We start from the raw sequence: 15,341 nt of genomic DNA, 5'->3' as shown, positions 1-15,341 counted from the left end.
AGAGAGAGAGAGAGAGAGAGAGAGAGAGAGAGAGAGAGAGAGAGAGAGAGACTGGGAAATAATCATTATTAACTGGAACTCCCGAATCAAACTGAGTTCTTGAACTCACTGCAGAAGAAAACTGAATTGATCAGGAAACCTTTGAAATACTACAAAAAAGTGAAAAATTGGTTAAAAATGAATGAACTCTCAGCAAATACATAAAGAACTAAATGCACAGCTGAAAAAAAAAGAAAAAAGCACCCAAGCATGACTTCATTCAAGAGGATACGTGGGGGAAGTGTTGAAGGAACAATCAATGCTGAAATGGCTCATGAAACAATTATGTCAAGGACAGTACTTGCATAGCAAAAGCATAGAGGCCCAAAATGTAAGAATATTTCATTTTATTTCTGTCACGGAATACTTTCCAAGCTACCAGGTTGAGAGCACATTATGATGCACAAAGAAACTCATAAAACAAAACTATTACACTCACACTTCAATGATAAATGAGAATGATTTTTATAATTGACAAGCCCACAGAAAAAAATAGGATGAGTCACATTTTGTACTTTTATTAGGAGAGGAATTTTAAGCTTTCAAGCTTCAAGCAAAAAAACTTAAACTCCATTTGAGCATAGCCAACATAATTATGATGCCAAATAGGAAGTACATAAAAATAAAATAAAAATTTAAATAACATGATGAAGACAAAACGAGCAGAGGAAGTATATCATTGATGCAGACAGGACTTGATAAGTCCATCACTTTTTGGGAAGCTTTTGTCCCTTCTTTGTGTTGTTTAGCTTTGGAAGTTCCTTTTTTTTAGTCTTGGATTTGGTTCGTTATGTGGTAGATTGGAATACAAATTTCTTGTCTTGAGCAGAAAACTGTTTAAGTTTCTGAAGATCTGCATATTTTTCATAAGATATTGGCACGAGCTCTGAAAATATACTCCTACAATAAATTACTTGCAAAAGAATCTTGATTTACCATATAAAAAGTTTATATTACAAAACACTACTGTATACTCAATGGGGCCATAAGAATTCATCACATTGCTGCATTGATACTCAGGCCTGACATCTACTTGAAGACCATCAGCATGTTTCAAATCTACTGGTGTAGAGTCTCTATGATAAATAATCCTGTTTTGGAACATCTGATATTCCTTCATGACCAGAACTTCCCTGAGAGATTATGTGGTGAAAGAACACTATAGTTTGTAACACACTTTTAAAAAGTTCATCTAATCTCATACCATTTCTTGTTGATCAGGAATGAGTCTGTATGGCCTTCAATTCACTCTTGCAGTTTCAAAAGCATTAACCCAGTCTTCTGGCAACTCTGGGATAGTTTTCTTCTTTATGAAACCAAAGTTTTTATCACATTCAAAGTAACAGTGTCTGCTCACTGGACATACTATTTTGACACTGTCTAATCTTGTAATGGTATGAATGACATAGTGAAGGTATAACAGCATTCCATAGCTCTTATTCTGTCCAAAAGCAATGAATCACAGAGCATTACAAAAAACCTCACTTTTGGATAAAGGATTTCACTCACATAATTGTGCAAAAAGATAATAAATTAATTTGCTCCTTTATGCCCTACATCTTCAGTGTAAGTGTAAAGTATTGCTTCACTGTTGGACATTTGATGAATGTTGAAACTGTAAAATGATTAGTGCTTGGAGATTTTCCAAGGCTACATTTTTTTGATAGTTCTTGCATACTGCTTCATTTTCCACTACCTTTTTACTTTCTTGTCTCACTTTTTGCTTTCTTGAATAAAATGTAACAGTTCTTTGCTTGTGAACCTGATCTTCCATACTAAGTACTTCAATTTTATTTGTAGTTTCTAACTTTTCTCTTTCAAAGTTATTATGTGGAAGTTTTGCATCCAACCAATGAAGTCTGCTTGAAATTTGTCACACATTGAGAAGGTATTAGTATATGGGTACCCAAATGCTAAGCTGAATTTGCTGTTAAATATTTTCTTGTATGTCCCTTATGCAACAGGAAGTTCAGAGTATTTTTCTTTATATAACTCAAGGCATTTTTTTATTGATTGTTCTTTTGGAAGGTAAATTCAACAGTATTTTCCTTGTCATAGTAGCTACTTCCTCCCTTAGAAGCAGCTACTTGGTTTACAATGGCTGCCTCCTGATTTTCTTCGGATAGTTTCCATGGCCAGTTAGCATGCATGTCTTTTTTTGTCTTTGGGAGATATTCCAGTATTCTTCATACACTACTGTGTAGTCTGTAACCTGTGCTTTATTATTTTATGTGAGCCAATGAAGGTCTTTTGGCAAACATGAATCTCTCATGGTACCGTTTTGTTTGATTCTCATAATGTATAGGAAAGAGCAATCTCTGGCATTGAAATTGTCATGCCTACACCTTCTACGAGCAATTAATGTCAGATACTAAGCTGATTAAATAAGAAGATCGATCACTCCAGTTACCAAACAAATTAAAATTCTTGAGCAGCTGTTTTCTTTCATGGGGTTTGATTTGTTTTAAACATCCATTGTTCGGGCATTTGCAGTCACTGCCTAATTCATGAGTCATTGCCCTGAGGTACCTACAAATGTTACGCATTCTGCCATAACTTTTTCTCTTTTTAGCTGAGTGACTAACAAATGGCTTCTCACATTCATCTCATGATGATCCACACATTTTAAAGATCCTAAGAGGACTACATTACTATCACACTTCACACTAAACGCTACTGCTGTAACAAAATAACACAGAGTAAGAAACTCAACCAAACATATCTCCAGTCACAATCAAACTGACCTAACAGGTGTAATGTAAACCTCAGTAGCAAATCTTGGACATGCCCCATTCTTTCCATGGGAGGATTGACTTAGTGTGTTCTTTCCATTGCCACTAACAGTGAAACCCTTTGTATCTCAATGATTTGCCAAGTTATTTGAAAGTCATTTTAACTGTGTTGCAGTACCAACAGCTGGCCATCAGAATGTGACATCATCATTTTTAAATTAAATGGACTTATCGCGTTTCTTCCATGGGGGTCTTCAACTGTGTGTGTGAGCTTTATACAAATAAAATTAAATGTCTGAGCTGGAAGAGATCACTTAGTTTTAACTGATAATTGTTATTCCTATTACAGCACAGCTATATTGAGAATAAGTTCTGTAGCAGCGAGATGGTGAAGGATCCTGTGGTCACTATGAAGCTTACACAAATATGCTCAGCTGTAACAAAGTCAATCCACAGCAAAAAAATCACAATCACAAATCAACTTAATAAACATTCTTCCATGAACTGCACAGTGCTCAAGTGTGACCTCGATGATTAGTAAGACTGACTAATCAGTAGTTTCATAGGTTTATGAAATTTAAGAAGTGACATTGTTTCCTATCTACTTTCTGTGACTAAACTTTTGACACATACATTCACGAACATGGAATTCACAGTAAATGAAATATGTACGTCACGATTCCTATGAAGCTAAGCACATCTAATTTTGAATACATCACAATAAAAAAAGATCAGCATCCACATTCACATGATTTGTATCTTTTGTGAGCATTCTATGGTGTCGTCATTAAGAGTTTTCTGCTTGTCTAGTAAGTCACCCCCCATTTTAGGATGTGACTGTGGCAATTACAGGTAGTAAAACTTGACTTTTAACAAATGTAGAGCATAGAAGCCCGAAGTCAAGGGAGGGAAGGTCATGGCACAAATACCTATAAGAGGACAATAATCTGTTTTGTTATTTGCCTTCAAATCACTACACTACAACAATGCCTTTATAATGAGTGTGGAAAAGTAAACTGCTGTATAAATAACCAGACCAAAAACTAAGCTCTGTTTTACTCACAAATGCATATCAATATGTACACTATGAAATGACCAGCAGTAACATTATTTCAACAAATATCAATCAAAACCACAACTTTTAGTGTTGTGAAGCCAATACTAACATACTGAGCTCCGTTCCAGCATAATTACACTTTTAATACCACTGTTTTAAGCCTAAAGTCTGACAAACTTCTATCTTAGTTAACACATCTTATGCAAAGCCAGGTGAAATTGGCATCCGAGGATAATCAGCATTCTTCATTGCTTAATCTGAAGTTAACTGTGAAAATATCAGACCCTCCAGTCCATGAAAATATAGAACAGATGTGATGCTATTACAACCCACCTATAAAATTTCTTCATTTTCTTATTTCTGTTATTACCTAAACATAAACTCTTTGCCATCTCATTGATATAGGATGAACATCAACAAAAGCAAAACACAGATAATAGAGTGTTTTCAAATTAAATTAGGAAATGGGACACATTTGGGCAGTAAAACAACTGATGATGGCCAAAGTACAGAGGATATAAAATGTAGATTGACAATGGCAAAAAAAAAAGTGTTTCTAGGAAATTGGGATAAAAGATAGGAATTTGAATCCCCCCCCCCCCTTTACATTTTCAATATGGTGTGCACATAAACATTAGGCTTCACTACCAGTGAATTTGTTACCAACAACATATTTTCTGATATCACACTCATTGGTTTCGCCAACTCACAACCAAGTTGTCAGCTTCTCACCTAACCTAGACCTCGGGCATCATTACAGATCGTTCTGTCACCACAAACAACCAAGGTTTCCAGGGGTTCCAATACATAACTTTAACTGAAATTTGTTAACATCGAATATACCTAGATTTAAGGGTTAGGAACTCTTTTCTGAAAGTATCTGTATGGAGTGTAGCCACATTTGGACATGGACAATAAACAGTTTAGACAATGAAAGAACAAAAGCTTTTCAAATGTTCTCCTACAGAAGAATGCCAAAGATTAGATGAGTAGATCACATAACTAATGAGGAGTTACTGAAGAGAACTGGGTAGAAAAGAAATTTATGGCATAACCTGGCTAAAAGAAGGGATCAGTTGATAGGACACATTCTGTGACATCAAGGATACACCAATTCATTACTGGAGGTGTGTGTGTGTGTGTGTGTGTGTGTGTGTGTGTGTGTGTGTGTGTGGAGGGGGAATCATAGAGGGAGACTAAGAGATGAAAACTGTAAGCAGATTCAGAAGGATTTACGCTGCAGTGGCATGGAGAGCTGCATCTAACTAGTAGTTGGACTGAAGACTACAACAACCACTATCTCAGTATGAAATTTTCTAAAGCATCAGTATCTTAAATCTCATATTCATATATGTGAGGACTACATGCATAAAATGGCAAGGTACAATACTAGGAGATTCATGTTTAAAAGAAAGACTCTAATATATAGCAATTAGTTAATAGGTAAATCACTTAACACACCAAGAGAGGTCACTGATGTACATACAATGTCAGTGAGCTAGTGTAATCCATGGGGGCCAATTGATGCCATTCAACAAACGATATGATCAGTAGGAATGAGTTGCAAACCACCGGTCACTTCCATAGAATTTTACATAACTATCTAGACCCTGACTTGAAACTAATTATTACTCGACGTGCAACAGTGTACTACAAACGGCTCGCATCTACATGTTCTCTCAACCCCTCCGACACTGCCGAACAGGAACAGTTTATAAAATGACAGTGTGCTGCTCAACTACGTAAAAGAGTCAAAACTGCATTCCACTCACAATAATCCACTATTCGTGGTGCTTTATTTACCACTATCTCCTCACTTTGTTTACAAAATCTAAGTATTATTTATCGACATATATGTACTTACATCCTTAAGTATCCGGTAGAGCTCATCTTCGTCCAGTAACTCTGGATGTAATAATATATGCTCATCCATCATTGCCGATCGTCAATGTACGTAAACATGCTTCGTTTAGTGTTTACAATTACTTTTCGATCTCAAACAAAATTACTACAGGCTTAAACCACACAATCCAAAGTTCTTCGACTACCAAGATGTAGTCATTCAATTCACGCAGAAACTGCACAGCAGGCCTAAAAACCTCAACATTGTGCAAAGGAAAATGTATCACGAAGGAAATCGGACGACATTTTTTTCCAACTAATATAATTTTATGCTCCTCTGTCCACATGCGCAGCGAGACGGCCGGTCAGCAGTACGACACACATTCTTCGTAAAACATTTTAACACAATTAAAAGAATGTGTTACATCTTAACATTTTGATTAAACCACTGTTTACATAAACAATAAAGATGATTACAGGTATAGGGTTACATAAGTTTTACAATATCAAAATGAAATTATAAGTTCCTAAACGATTCAAAACTTGCTGAAGAGGAGATTTTATGTAGAGGAGATTTTATGGTTTTATGTACTGTACAAGTCGCGAGATGGCCTTTAGCAATGGGAAACAGAAGGGAGGAACTCTGATGTGTAAAGAATTTCGTAGAACGGGTAGCTGTCAGGGACTAATTTATAGTCTGACAGTGAGAGTTAGTTAAAATTTCACTAAGAGACGTCGCAGAGAGAATGCATGCGTAGGCCCTCGTATTGGAAGAATGTGTTGGTATATCCACGACAGAGAACGAGGATTCGAGATTGCAGGTAAACTAAGCTGACTGGCATTAAATTTATAAGAATGTGTCTAATCCATTGTTTGTGGGTGAAAAGGGTAACTGGTAAGCTAGTAATTAATTTGAATGAACTATGGTGTGCAAATGAAATGTGTGACATATGAGAATTATGAAGGATTTCTAGCATTTTGAGTGTGCAATAATTCCGAGCGATGTTGTTGATGTGACTGATCAAATAATGGAAATGACATATTTATTGTACCGGTGGTGAAAATCTAGAGTTACCGAACTTACGGAACAACTCAGCCTGCTAAATGAACTGGGGGGGGGGGGGGGGGGGTAAACAGGTGCAACTTGAGTCACCAAACTGGATTAGCTCAGGTTGAGGGGATTTAAAGTCAACCCGAGTTTGCTTGGTAATAACTCTAAATCAGCCGCCGAGTAAGTGACGCCAGAAACCATTTCCAGAAAGTTAAGTGATTTAGACAGGAATATAATTTAGTTTAACGCTGACAACAAATTAAATACATGCATTAGTGTATCATTTAGTCTTGCCGTTAAAGGTTTGACTTTTCTTTGCGTATTTTTTCAGAAAACACGAAAAGATCGTAACTTCGCGAAGTCGCGCTTAAGGGCTTAAATTTTGTAAACGTGTTTGTTTCTTGTTTCACGGTAATTTAACTAATTTCTCGGTAACAAATAAGTAAACTACCGTAAATAGCGTATAACTTCATTGTTTTAATACAGATTTCAGAAAAACAGCGTAACTTTATATCAGAAACTTGCTTATATACATTTGTTTATAGGCCTAATTCTCGTAACGTTTTTGGAGAATCAAAGTATCTCGTTTAATTGTCCATTTTTTCATTCCATCGAGTGAAATATAAAATAAATAGCGTATACCTTCATTGTTTTAATACAGATCTCAGAAAAACAGCGGAATTTTAAATCAGAAACTTGCTTATATACATTTGTGAATAGGCTTAATTCTTGTAACGTCTTTTTTTATTTTCGGTAATTTAATTGATTTATTCTAGCTAAAGTATTATTTTTGCAATGAGTGAGAAGTGCCTGACTTGCCGTAGAATTGTTAGTTCCGGGATTTGGTGTGATGGATGCAGTAGTTTTTTTCACTGGGGGGGCTGCAGTGGCGTGGGTGTCGGGAAAGTGGATCAGGCTCATCAGTGGTTATGTAGGATTTGCAGCAGAGATAGGAAGATAGTGGAACAGGAGGGGAAAATTGCTGCCCTTCAGGCTGAGCTAGATCAGGCTAGGGAAGATCTGGACAGGTTAAGGAGGGAGAAGGGCAAAGAGAGGTGGGAAGTGGCAACAAGTAGCAGAAGGAACAGGCCTAGAACTAAGTCTGACAGTTTTGTGGTGAATGTCAAAAATAAGTTTGACCTGTTGCTTCAGTTAGAAACTGATGAGCCTCAAGCAGAGGTAGGTGTAGACAGGACACAACAAACTTTCAATAGCAAATTGAAAAAGAATGTAGGAAAGCCATCGAAAAGGAAGAAAGTTTTGTTGTTAAGTAGTTCTCATGCCAGAGGTGTAGGCCAACTTCTGCAGGAGGAATTAGGACCAGAATACCAGGTCACAATTTTTTTCAAACCAAGTGCTAGTCTGGATCAGGTGACAGAGGATTTAGGTTCACTCTGTAAAGGATTTACCAGGGAAGACACCGTGGTTATTGTGGGAGGGCCAGGGAACAGCATCGACAGAGATCCTGGGTACAGTATAGAGTGTGACCTGGTAAAGATTGCGTCGGCATCGAGACACACCAATGTTGAATTTGTATCTGTCCTGAGACGCCATGACCGGCCTCATTTGAACTCTTTTGTTGGGAGAGTTAATTTGGAGTTGGAACGGCTGCTTGGGTCGAGTGCGGGGGCTCATATTGGTGTAGTTCCTGTTGATTCTCTCAGTAGGTGGGACTATACCAGGCACGGCCTACATCTCAACAGGAAAGGAAAGGGGAAACTGGCTGGGGTAATAGCAGGAAATTTAAGGGGGGGAGGCACTGCCATGAATGGTAAAATACCAGTGGTTACAGGTGTTGGAGCAGCACCTTTTTTAGGATAGGTAAGACAGAAAGATGTCAAGTTCTACGAGAGGGCTGGATTGACACAAATCTTCAGTTTAGGAAAGAAATTAAACAGCACAATTCTAGCACATTGGATCACCAACCACAGCTGTCAATTATAAATTTTCACCAATCACCAGAAATTTTGGAAACACAGAAGCGTCAGATCCTACCCGTCGGCTTTGACCCATGACGTCACAAATATGGCGGAAACGACCATAAACGACAATTAGAATATGGCGGATATAAAAACATCGCATACGTATCATAAACACGAAAATACATAGAAAAACAACACACACACAGGTTTCACAAAAAGCCTAATGACTCTAACGGGACAAGCGTGGGAAATTGGGGGTTTTTGGGTGGGGAGAAACTAAATATACACAAATGTAGCCACCGACCGCCATACAAAACCACGCAAAATGACGAAAAAAATCGACATCACAAAACTCACCAAATACCATAAAACACATTCTTATCCGGAATCAGACACTTCCCTTGACCTATATAGATCTACAGTAGCTCCCGATCCCATAAATTGGGACCGAACACTTCCATTGACCTATATAGCTCAACAGCATCTCCCGATCCCATCCCCCAATACAAAAATCAAAATACACCGCAAAACATTGCGAACAAACACTTCCATTCACCTACATATATCCAGAGCAGCTCCCGATCGAACACTTCCCTTGACCTATATAGCTCAACAGCAACTCCCGATCCCATCTCCCATTACAAAAATCAACATACTCCACCAAACATTGAGATTGAACACTTCCCTCCAACTATATAGCTCAACAGCAGCTACCAATCCCATAACTTAGGATTGACCACTACCCATGACCTATGAACTCAAACACATCTCCCAATACGAATACCAATATCAACCTTCACAGCCACAAATCTCAATGAAACACTTCCCTATACCCAATACACAATACATACGCCAAAAACAAAAAAAGGGAACTTACCACAAAAAACCACAACCGAATACACTTAATAACAAACTCACCCGACGTACAGCAATCATCATTACATTAACCATCACACACAACCGTTAACTCACTAATACAAATTCCGCTTCAAAACCACGCACGCAGCACTCACCACTGAGCAACAGCAAACTGACCCCAACACACCAAACAAACGAAAACCATGAACACACCACCAGAGGGCACAACAAACAACAACACGACATCTACAAACACGCCACAATCACAAACCAAACTCCGCGCCGTAATGACGTCACACACCACAACACGCTTACGTCACGGGTCAAAGCCGACGCGTGAGATCGGATGTTTCTGTTGACCCAAAATTTTATCGCCACCAAGTTGTATCTCAGTCCTAGGTAATTGCATTGATGAATTAAAGTCACCCAACCCAGTGGACATAATCTGCCTCTCTGAACACCATGTGACCACTGGTATAGCAACTAGGCCTAAGCACAATGAGAAACTCAGACAGGAGAGTACTGCAAATGTTAGAATAAGGAAAGGTTCTCATAAAAATATAATTAAAAATAATGTAAGTATATTTCATCAAAATATTGGGAGTTTAAAAAATAAAATAGATGAGCTTCTGGTTTGTTTAGAAGATTTAGAAGCTGAGGATGAAACAGATATACTATGCCTGTCTGAGCATCACATTGTTACTGATATGGATAAGGTAAATGTAAGTGGATATAAGCTCTCTGCACATGTAATGAGAGAAAATATGGAGAAAGGAGGAGTTGCCATATATGTCAAAAGTTATCATTGTGCAAAAAGTATAGAAACAAAAAAGTTTTGTGTAGAGAAACATATAGAAGCATGTGCCTGTGAGCTTAAATTAAATAAAGGCACATTTATAATTGTAACTGTATATAGGTCCCCATCAGGAAATTTTCATCTATTTCTGAAAAATTTGGACTCCTTGTTGTGCTATCTGTCAGACAGGGGGAAGCAAATTATTATTTGTGGGGACTTCAATGTAAATTCTCTGAAAGAGGGTAATAGGAAAAATGACCTTGAAGTATTACTCGGTTCTTTCAATTTGACACCCATTATTGATTTTCCTACTCGGGTGGTAAAGGATAGCAGCTCACTGATAGATAACTTCTTTATAGACCAAGATAAGTTTAACCAGATAAATGCTCAGCCTGTTGAGAATGGTCTTTCTGATCATGGTGCACAGCTAGTTACAATATATGACATAGCTCCATTCAGCAATACTAAACAGTCCTCCAAAGTAGTACGTTCAGTCAACGATTTAACAATTGCAAATTTCAGGGAAAGCCTACAGCAGCTAGACTGGGATGAGGTGTACCGTGAACCTGATGCCAATTTAAAATATAATTTATTTCATGACATTTTTGTAAATGCATTTGAAAACTGCTTCCCCAAGAAAATAGTTAACTATACTCGTAAGAAACCTCGTAACAAACTATGGCTTACTAAGGGTATAAAAATATCTTGTAACCGGAAAAGGGAAATGTATCTGACAGCAAGAAAGAGTAGTGACCCAGAAACTATCAAACATTATAAAAACTACTGTGTTATATTAAGAAAAGTTATTAAAAAATCCAGAAGTATGTGTATCATGTCTGAAATCAGCAACTCTGATCATAAAATTAAAACAATTTGGAATATTATTAAAAGAGAAACAGGTCAACCAAGAGCACAGGAAGACAGTATTACCATCAAATTGAATGAAAACTTTACGAACAAAAAGTCAGAAGTTGAAAATATTTTTAATAATCATTTTATAAATGTTGTGGATATAGTAGGATCTAAGTGTTCATTAGAAGATGCTAGGCTGTTAATGGAAGAGGCCATACCTATGCAATTTGATTCGATTGAAATCTCACCCACTTCTCCCTCTGAAATTAGGAAAATAATAAACTTGCTTAAAAGCAAAAACTCACATGGAATTGATGGCATTTCCAGCAAAATACTAAAAGCTTGTTCTCAACAGATAAGTAAGATTCTCAGCCACCTGTGTAATAGCTCTCTGGAACAAGGCATTTTCCCTGACAGACTGAAATATGCTATTGTTATACCTTTGCATAAAAAGGGGGATAGATCTGATGTCAACAATTACCGTCCAATCTCCCTTCTAACAGCTTTATCCAAAATTTTTGAGAAATTAATGTATTCAAGAGTAGCTTCACATATCTGTAACAATGAAGTACTAACAAAATGTCAGTTTGGCTTCCAGAAAGGTTTTTCAACAGAAAATGCCATATATGCTTTCACCAATCAAATTTTGAATGATCTGAATAACCGAACACCACCCATCGGGATTTTTTGTGATCTCTCAAAGGCTTTTGATTGTGTAAATCATGAAATTCTGCTAGACAAGCTCAAGTATTATGGGATGAGTGGGACAGTGCACAAATGGTTTACTTCGTACCTAACTGGAAGAGTGCAGAAAGTTGAAATAAGTAGTTCTCATAATATGCAAAGATCAGCACATTCCTCAAACTGGGGAACTATCAAGAATGGGGTTCCACAAGGGTCAGTCTTGGGTCCTTTGTTGTTCTTAATATATATTAATGACTTGCCATTCTATATTCATGAAGAGGCAAAGTTAGTTCTCTTTGCTGATGATACAAGTATAGTAATCACACCTGACAAACAAGAATTAACTGATGGAATTGTCAATACTGTCTTTCAGAAAATTACTAAGTGGTTCCTTGTAAACGGACTCTCACTGAATTTTGATAAGACACAGTACATACAGTTCCGTACAGTGAATGGTATGACGCCATTAATAAATATAGACCTTAATCAGAAGCATATAGCTAAGGTAGAATATTCCAAATTTTTAGGTGTGTCCATTGATGAGAGATTAAATTGGAAGAAACACATTGATGATCTGCTGAAACGTTTGAGTTCAGCTACTTATGCAATAAGGGTCATTGCAAATTTTGGTGATAAACATCTTAGTAAATTAGCTTACTATGCCTATTTTCACTCGTTGCTTTCATATGGCATCATATTTTGGGGTAATTCATCACTGAGGAATAAAGTATTTATTGCACAAAAGCGTGTAATCAGAATAATAGCTGGAGTCCACCCAAGATCATCCTGCAGACATTTATTTAAGGATCTAGGGATATTCACAGTAGCTTCTCAGTATATATACTCTCTTATGAAATTTGTTATTAACAACCAAACCCAATTCAAAAGTAATAGCAGTGTGCATAACTACAATACTAGGAGAAAGGATGATCTTCACTATTCAAGATTAAATCTAACTTTGGCACAGAAAGGGGTGAATTATACTGGCACTAAAGTCTTTTGTCACTTATCAAATAGTATCAAAAGTCTGACAGATAACCAACAAGTATTTAAGAAGAAATTAAAAGAATTTCTGAATGACAACTCCTTCTACTCTATAGAAGAATTTTTAGATATAAATTAAAAATAAATAAATAAATATTAAAAGAAATAAAAAATAAAAATAAAAAACACAAAAAGATGAAAAAGTTGTTATATTAACTTAAGTATGTTGTTAAATTAACTTAATTATGTCATGTATTGGAAAATTTGACTCGTTCCACATCATTACGAAATATCGTATTCATGATCCATGGAACTAGTATTAATCTAATCTAATCTAATCTAATCTAATCTAATCAGTTCAATCCGGTGTGCAGCGGCCGCCCCTGTTGTCGATGGTTTCGCGCAAGGTTGGAGTTTGCCGCCGTCGCGCGAGCTGAACCCGAGTTGAATTGAGTTCAGTCTATTCCTACAGAACGGGACGCTATTTACAGTGATCTTTAAAAATGCAGTGGCTTATTATGATTTATTTTGTTTGATAGGAACTCGTGAAGCGTTTGATACACGTCATTTACAAGTGGGTCTGTACGGTACAGAAAATTAGCCTCATAGCAACTTTTTTTGTTGATCTCATTTTGTTCCTTGTTGTTCGTTCTATAAGTTCGGGGCGGACTTCCCATGACGCTTGTTCAAGTTTATTGTCGATCCATTAGCTCAGTTTTGTTTTAATTACATCTAACCCTCACCGAACACGCTGAGCTACCGTGCCGGCTCAACTCGAAAATATAAATGTATTGAAATTTTGAGTACAAAGTGACCATTCAAGCTGGAGCCGTCGTATCCGGCAACTTTAAGATGTCCGATCGTTGTCAAAAACAGAAAATTCCTGGTGTCTCATGAGTCAATTTTCGAATTGCAGTGTATAGCACGGCAACTATGACAAGGCATATAGCTCTCTTAAGATTGTCCTATCACCGACCACATCTTAGAGTCAATTCAAAGTGTCTCATGAGTATATTTTCAAACTTAAGCCTGTAATGTGATGTCCATTAATGGTCCATTCTCCTCAGCCAGCCTATAATATAAGCGATTTTTTTGGAAGAACTAATGAATCTTTTTGCACATTAATTAATTGATTCTTGGACGACATTTTCTGATTTTTTTAATCCTTTCATCACTAAGCCCCCTCCCCCCATCCAAAGAGTTAAATTTGCTCTGTCCAAAATGAGGTGTGCCTGTGATTGATGTCTTGCAATCTGCAAATCTTATCTAGAATCAAAAAACAAACGTTTTTTTATCTATAGAATACTGTATAGCACAGTTTCTTGAAATCTCACAAAATAATAAAATGGCAGATGTTGAAACAAAGATGTAGTTTTTTATGTCCATCCTTCTGACTGGAGGTTTGAGGGCTTAGACTATTCACTTACGTAATAAAATGGGACACCTCTGACTGTCCTTACGATGTCATTTATTATATGGCTACCAGTTTCAGTCCTCCAGCACACCATCTTCAGCCCTTAACTGATGACACTCGTGTCAGGAACATCAACAAAATTGTGCACACCAATAGAAGAATGCAGAAGAATGTAAAGTTTTAGTTGGATCATGTCATGAAATCCTGGCACAGCATCTTGGAATGCATGATGTTGCCACCATTCGTCCCATGGCTCTTGAGTGAAGACCAGAAAGACTTTCACTTCGAAATCGCTGAAGAGCTTTCGGATTGGGCAACTGGGAACGAGATGTTCCTTAAGAGAATCATAACTGGTGATGAGGCATGGGTCTACATTTATGATGTTGAGACCAAGGTTCGATGTTCACATTGAGTTGGGAAAGGTTCTCCACTACAGAAAAAAAACTCATCAGGTCAGTTCAAATGTCAAAGCCATGCTGATAGTTTTCTTTGACAGGGTAATTCTTGGCTCTTGCATCATGATAATGCACCTGCACATTCATCCCCACTGGTGCATGACTACTACACAAAAAAACGAAATCACTGTGCTGTCTCATCCTCTGTACTGTCCAGACCTGGCCGCTGTGGACTCTCTTTATTTACAAAGTTGAAAACCCAGTTGAAAGAACGAAGATCTGCAATGATAGACGAGATAAAAGAAAATTCTTAGATAGCATTTAGCACGATCCAGCAACAGGCATACCAAGACTGCTTATGGAAATGGAAATGGGGTAGGGAGCAGCATATTAATTGTGGATAAGAATATTTGGAAGGAGACCATACATAAGAATTAAAAGTTAAGTGTAAAAATTTTTTTTTGGACAAAGTTCCAGAATTTTTAACAGATCTCGTATGTCAGAAGGTTTATATATTACTGAGTATATAGCCTGTAAGAAAAAAATTCCAATAGGTGGAACATATTGCTTTTATATCAGATGTTTGGCTTCAGATGACAAGAAGTCTTTCCAGTTTGATGTTTCACAAGTCTGTTTTCAAAGTTTCGAATCAAAAGGCCCAATATTGCGGTCTGAAGCACAGCATAAAGTCATAATTGTGAACAGACATTTGGCT

General features: G+C 37.1%; 2 protein-coding genes across 3 annotated transcripts in view; one reads left to right on the top strand and one right to left on the bottom strand.

Annotated features, from left to right (window-relative positions):
• Positions 1-5,901, bottom strand: part of LOC126185070 (corepressor interacting with RBPJ 1-like) — a 54,495-nt gene extending 48,594 nt beyond the window's left edge. Inside the window, exon 1 of the mRNA XM_049927835.1 lies at positions 5,693-5,901. Within this exon, the coding sequence (XP_049783792.1) occupies positions 5,693-5,764 (72 nt within the window). The 5' untranslated portion in view covers positions 5,765-5,901. The remainder of the gene's footprint in view (positions 1-5,692) is intronic.
• Positions 5,902-6,172: 271 nt separating this feature from the next.
• LOC126185069 (uncharacterized) overlaps positions 6,173-15,341 on the top strand; it is a 28,077-nt gene continuing 18,908 nt past the window's right edge. Inside the window, exon 1 of one of the 2 annotated variants that reach the window (XM_049927833.1) lies at positions 6,173-6,491. The gene's annotated coding sequence lies outside the window, so the exon portion shown is untranslated. Of the gene's footprint in view, positions 6,492-6,822; positions 6,902-15,341 lie in introns of those variants that run through there. The other variant, XM_049927834.1, reaches the window with a different exon arrangement.

This window comes from Schistocerca cancellata, chromosome 4, assembly GCF_023864275.1.
Source record: "Schistocerca cancellata isolate TAMUIC-IGC-003103 chromosome 4, iqSchCanc2.1, whole genome shotgun sequence".
NCBI classification, from domain to species: Eukaryota; Metazoa; Arthropoda; class Insecta; order Orthoptera; family Acrididae; genus Schistocerca; species Schistocerca cancellata.
Note: the sequence above shows the minus strand (reverse complement) of the source record. Positions and strands in the feature narration are given on the sequence as shown.